This window comes from Triticum aestivum, chromosome 3B (genome assembly GCF_018294505.1).
Source record: "Triticum aestivum cultivar Chinese Spring chromosome 3B, IWGSC CS RefSeq v2.1, whole genome shotgun sequence".
NCBI lineage: Eukaryota > Viridiplantae > Streptophyta > Magnoliopsida > Poales > Poaceae > Triticum > Triticum aestivum.
In genome coordinates, this window is record NC_057801.1 from 632,206,856 (window position 1) to 632,213,126 (window position 6,271).

Genomic DNA, 6,271 nt, shown 5'->3' on the forward strand with positions numbered 1-6,271 from the left:
GCCATGAACATAGAAACCAACAAAAAGCTATTAAGCATTCCAACAGCAACACCTACAAGGCTACAACTACAAGGAAGCACTACATCTACTTGAATCTGAACATCACAAAAGCTGAACATCATAGAACATGAACAATATATTGATGCACTTAAATGAAAAACAATTTGTACATCACATATGCACACCAGGAGAAGTAGTAGCTTGGTCACCTTCAGTTGCGAGGTTGAGCACCAGAAGAGGACAGAAGGCGGCGAGCCGGCGACCGGCATGGAAGAGGACGAGTGGTGCGGTGGTGGTGATGAACAGCGGCAGCCAGCTGCTACACCGGCGGTGGATGGACGTGCCACAAACGGTCGAACAAGCAGGAGGGTCGGGGTTGGCGGCCTGCCGCACAGCAGCACGGGGCATGGCGGCACGGGGCACCAGTCGCCACCTGTCCCTGTCCGGGCCGTGGCTCGGGGTGCAGTTCTTCATCGGTCGCTGAAGCGCGGGCGATGTGTGCCTTGTTGCGGCAGTCGTCATGGCTCACGGCTCACTGGGCATCGGGCCAGAGCGGCGACCGGTAGGTGGCGGCTAGGGTTCGTTGAGGGAGAGAAAAGAGGAGGCGAGTGAAGCGGCAGGCGGCGGCTAGGTTTCCTGTGTCTGTGTCGAGGGGCACGGCGGCTCGGTCTCTGAGGTGATGTGAGGACGGGAGCTTGGGCTTGCTAGATGGGCTTTAGGTTAACAAATATCTTGCACGGTTGGGCTATTCGGTCTATATGGGCTGTTCGGTCCTCAATACATCACGGCCGAACAGACCATAATTAGTTCGGTCTTAGCATTCTGCAGACCGTTTTTTATTTGGTCTTTTCGGTTTCGGTCTATTCGGGTTAGGTCTCGGTCTTTTCGGTTTCGGTCTTCGATTTTTATGCCCGGGGCGACCTGCAGGTGACCACTCTTCGAAAAGTGCCTAGAAGCACTGCTTCAATAATCTACCAGCAAATCAGAGACCAAAATCTATTCCAATGCAGATTGTAAATCTTCTCAATCAGGTTTGAAGGGACAAACTCATGGAGCCAAGAGTTCAAACCTTTGCATGGAGGCTTCTTCGCCGAGCACTTCCAATGGGTAAGCGTGCAAGTAAGTTCTCGAAACATATTAGTGATAATTGTACTAGATGTGGCAACCAAGAGGATGAAATGCACATGCTTTTTCTAGGGCCCGTCTCAAAGGCTGCTTGGTTCTCATCTTCTTGGTATATTAGAACAGAAGCTTTTGCTGAACATAACCATTCCATTCCACAAATGATTAAGGTTTTACTGAATGCGGCTCATCCCCGCATCAATATAACTAGTGCATTCACTTTCTTGTGGTGCCTTTGGAAAGCACGAAATGATGCCCAAAGCTTGAGGAGGTTATGGCAGGACAAAATCAACACTCAACAATTGTTGTAGTACAACAACCTTTAACCACACAAGCACCAGCTTTACTTGCAGGTCAAGGAATCTTCCGCGACGCGGCTTGGACAAATGAGGCAAGTATGCAACATTCTCTAGCAGGTATTGGTGTGATCATCCAACTTGGAGGAAATGGTCACTGTCAGCAGCTGCATGTTTCGGCCATGCCTCCCCCGGTGTCATCTTCTCTCCAAGCTGAAGCATATGGCTTACTCTTGGCCACAATGATAGCAGATACTCTCCACATCCCGAAACCACAGTACTACACCGATTGTTTGGTACTTGCATCAGCAGCAGTAACAAGTTCCATATTCAAATACACGTCACTGGAACATAAGGCCCATTATTGCTTCTATTAAGCGTTGTCATCTTTTGTTCGCACAGGTGTTTTAATGTTAAAGCGCATCATCAAGTAAAGTTAGCGATCAAAAATAAAAATAGGCATGTAGTTCTCCGGCGTCTCTTTTCAGAAACATGACCTTGTACTGCAAGAGATGCTCTCGCCAAAGTGTGAGACCTTCCACACTATTCTCTGTAAAATGTTGTTAATGGAATAATAACTGTTTTTTTTTGCGGGGAAAAATAACTGTTGTTGTTCAAAAAAAAAATGAAAAGTCGACAAACTTAGTGCCAATTTTTTTTTCGCTCACGCTAATTCAAAAAGAGCAACATGTCCCTAAAAAAAAGAGCAACAACATGCAAATCCTTTTTTTTAGAATAACAACATGCAAATCTTATTCCTCCGTCAGTTGCATCGTGGATACAGGTTCGTCAGGCACGGTTCCACGGAAGCATCCTGTGGAGATGGCCACTGCTCCCGCTAGCCCTCCTCTCCATCTCGAGGAACTGGCCGAGCGACGGCGCCGCGCCGCCACCGTTCTCCAGGTGGCTCCGGAGGCAGAGCGAGAGCAGCAGCGCCCGCAGCTTGCCGCTCCTGCTCGCCCTCTCGCCCCGGCGCCTGCTGCGCCGGCTCTCCATGGCGTCCACCAGGCCGATCAGGGCCGCCAGCGTGATGCCGCCGCCGCCGCCGCCGCCGCCAGCGCGCGGCAAAGACCATGCCGACTGCAGCAAACAAAGTAGAAGCAGGAGCATCAAGTCCAACTGCTGGCTTGAAATGCGACTGTTGCATTGCAGGTAGTGGTAAGTTGGAGTTGCTCGATTCTGACCTCTGTGTCCAGATCAGAGGAAGCGACGGACGAGACGCAGTGGGACGGGGTGAATGCCGCGGTGGAGGAGGAGGAGCCGAGGCTCCTGACCGCTCCGGCTCCCGGATTCAGGGCGCCCAGTCCAAGAGGCCAGCCGTCCTGCCACATCTCCCAGTCAAGAATCATAAATTTGTCACTATCTTTCGTAGTACTACCGAACAGAGGAAGGTTAGTGCAAAGTGTAAGGAAAACTGGGAACTGTAAGTAGGACAAATCTTAGGCAGGCGCACCTCATGGGCCATGAGCAGCGCAGAGCTCTCCGTATCAAGAGCCGGAGAAGATCAGATCACCAGTAACAGTAATGAGGTGAGGAGAGATGTGTTCGAGGCTTATATGGACAAATGCAACGGTGGTAACACGTGAAAAAGCTAAACGATGGTCAGTAGAAAGGTTATTTGACTGGCCTCGAGGCAGATAAGAGATTCCAGTGCTACCGCGAGAGAGGTCTCGTCTGCAATCCAACGGCATGGACGCAGCGCATTGCCATGCCAGTCTTTGCAGTGTAGCACTTGCGGTCAAGAGGAAGGGCGAGTGTGGCAGAGGGTTCATAGGATAATCCAGGAACGCCTAGAAAGACGGTAAAGAATCATTGACGGTGTCAGCGGACCAAAAAGAGCGCCCGAAACCATGGCATCGGGAGCGGGCGTGTCAGCTGCATCATGGATCGAACTGCATGATGAACAACGGAAGGCTGAACACACTGATATTGTTCGGATTTGTTCGTTTGGGATGGCAATAGAGCAGTGTCCGTCCGGATTTGTGTATGTGAGGCTGTGTGTCCAAGACGCGGCTGCATCACATCCGCCGGAGGCTATCTATACTAAAATCAAGCATAGCAAATAGTTTCATATCTGACGTACAACCTAATGAAAATAAAAACAACATCTAATAGTCTTACAACCCAATCAAAATTTATTTGCATGAAAAGAAATTAAACCAATAGATCTACTCAATGTAAGTTCACACGTGCTCAACCAAGTAATCCTGGAGCTGCATATGAGTATGTTAATCACGTATTTCACGATGAAAGTGAACAAACTGTTGAAAGTTTGCAGGAGGCGGGTGCTCAGACTCAACATTTTCACCCTGAAAATCAAATCCTTGGTCGTAGATACTATCATCACGCTCATCCTTCACGGTCATGTTGTGCATGATCATACAAGCGGTCATCATCTGCCAAAGCTTATGAGTGCTCCATGTCAATGCAGGGTTTCGAACGATATCCCATCGTGATTGAAGCACACCAAAAGCACGCTCCACATCCTTCCTAGCACTCTCCTGCATTTGGGCAAATATCTGTCTCTTCTCTCCTCGCGGATTGGGTATGGTCTTCACAAGAGTTGACCACCGAGGATAGAGATTATCAGCTAGGTAATATCCCTTATTATAACGGTGGCCATTGATCTTAAAGTTGACCTCTAGGGAGTGGCCTTCTGCAAGCCTTGCAAACACTAGAAAAAGCTGAAGCACACTGATATCATTGTGAGAACAGGCCATGCTGAAGAAAGAATGTCATATCCACAGATCTTATGAAGCCACCGCTTCAAATATTGTCACCTTTCACATGCCCCGTGTACTGCTCCCGTCAAGTAAATGGACAGTTCTTCAACTACCAGTGCATACAATCTATACTACCAAGTATGCCCGGAAAGCCCATATAGGCATTGATCGCCAACAACCTCTCTGTATCAGTGACAGTTGGCTCTCTCGGGTACTCAGGGCCGAACACTGCCTTGCAGAAACTATACATTGAGAGGAGACATGTGGGCTCACTCATACGCACATACTCATCCCCAAGATCATTAGGAATCACATATGCAAGCATGCGAATAGGCGCGGTGCATTTGTGGTAAGAAGAGAAGTCAAACTTGCCAAGGGCATCCTCGTTGCCCTCAAAGTATGGGCCACATAGGGAAAATATCTGGTGCACCGGAGCTTGTGGTGCTACCGGTGCACCGAACTCACCTTGCGCTTCCAAAATGTTCAAAAAATTCTGATTTTTTAGCACATTCACACAACATGAATGTAGGTTGTCACAAAATTTTAAGTCAAAACTCGAAACATAACAAAAATGGTAAATTCACCACTGAATAGTACATAACATAACTTGGGCTTTAGATTTGGCTCATTATCACACTGGTCTCAAATTTGTCATTTTGTATCTAAAAAATGTTTCAAATTTTGATACAAAATTTGTGACATCGTACATTGATGTTGTGTTAATGTGCTAGATTTTTTTCAGATTTTTTAAGATGTTATATGGCATTCGGCGCACCGATAGCACCACAAGTGCGGGTGCACCAGATACATTCCTGAGTCATATCCTACCACTCTCTCCCAGATACGATTGAACATATGTCTCCTCATGCGAAATCGGCGATGAAATTGATGTGGTCTGAAGAGTGCAGCATTCTCAAAGTAATCAGCATAGAGAAGGTTGTGGCCTCTCTCCCTATTGCGGTTCAAGGCCGGAGCATGGCGGGGATTGATCCCCTGAACTGAAGCCGCTTCCTACTTATGTGGTCAAGGAAGACCAATGCAGCCACCACAAGCTCTTCATCATACAAGGATGAATCATCCGATGAACAAATAAAGTTGTGAAAGAATATCCCCGCTATCCATGGTACCTTGTGAGCAAAGCGTCAAACACCTTGTTGTCGTGGTGGAGACGCGGTCGGAAAGAGCACGTCGAGCTCCCCTTACAGACAGCAAAGCAAGGTTGGTGTTGGTGGGTGGGCACCATGCGCAATGCAACGCCCGCCAAAAGTTGTTGGGGTCGATGGGCGGCGCCGGCGACCGTAGCTTCTCTCCCTCCGGCGACAAGGAATCACGAACGCCGGCAAAAAGCTCTTCCAAAACGCAGGTGTGGGCCGGCTATGGCATGGCGTGGTCGTAGTTCGGACGACCTCGATGGAAGGCAATGCGGCCGGGAACAGGGGTGGCTGCGGCGATGCTGGGGGCCGAGGGAAGAGGAAATTGGTTGTGTCTCCGACGGGCTGGCTAGGGGACAAGGGCGTGCGTCCCGTCTGTCCGCCCGTGTCCGTTTGGACGCAAACGTGACCCAAAATTAGATCGGAAATGGGTCAAAAGCGGACCGAAAACGGACGTTGATACGTTTGCTCCCGCGTATTGAGCCTCCGTTTTTGTTCGTTTACCATCAAACAGAGGGGCCGGCCCATTTGCGCGAATTGTTAAATAAAAAGCGAATGAAAAGGGAAGCTTTCGGATCGAACCTTTACCCAGCAAAGAAAGCTTATTGGCTCAAAAAAATAAAAGCAAAGAAAGGTTATGCTACTAGCCACCTTATCATCCTACACTAAATGAAGGGGGTCCGCCCTACTTGAAGCGGGTCACGCCGTTCTTTCTTTTCGTCTTGGTTATTTTTCTTTTCTTTTTTCCTCTCTATTTTTCTATTCTTTTTGCATTTGTTTGTTCGCTTTTTGTCTTTTTTTGCTTTTTTTCTTTTTCTTTCTTGACAGGGCTCTTCTTTGTTTTTTCTTCATTTTTTGTTTGGTTTCCTTTTTTCTTCTCTATTTCTTGTTTGGACTTTTTTTTTCTCGACCTTTTGTTTTGTTTTCTTTTTTCTTCTCTATTTTTGTTTTTTCTTATAATTGTTTTCGGTTTTAATAC

General features: G+C 47.9%; 1 protein-coding gene across 1 annotated transcript; it reads right to left on the minus strand.

Annotated features, from left to right (window-relative positions):
- Positions 1-2,029: 2,029 nt before the first annotated feature.
- On the minus strand, positions 2,030-3,142 carry LOC123065912 (uncharacterized). The gene is made up of 3 exons (XM_044489104.1): positions 2,872-3,142; positions 2,603-2,740; positions 2,030-2,498 (listed from the first exon to the last, which is right to left on the minus strand). The coding sequence occupies exons 1-3, from the start codon at positions 2,881-2,883 to the stop codon at positions 2,208-2,210; spliced, it is 441 nt and encodes a 146-aa protein (XP_044345039.1). The 5' UTR covers positions 2,884-3,142; the 3' UTR covers positions 2,030-2,207.
- Between the last annotated feature and the right edge of the window lie 3,129 nt (positions 3,143-6,271).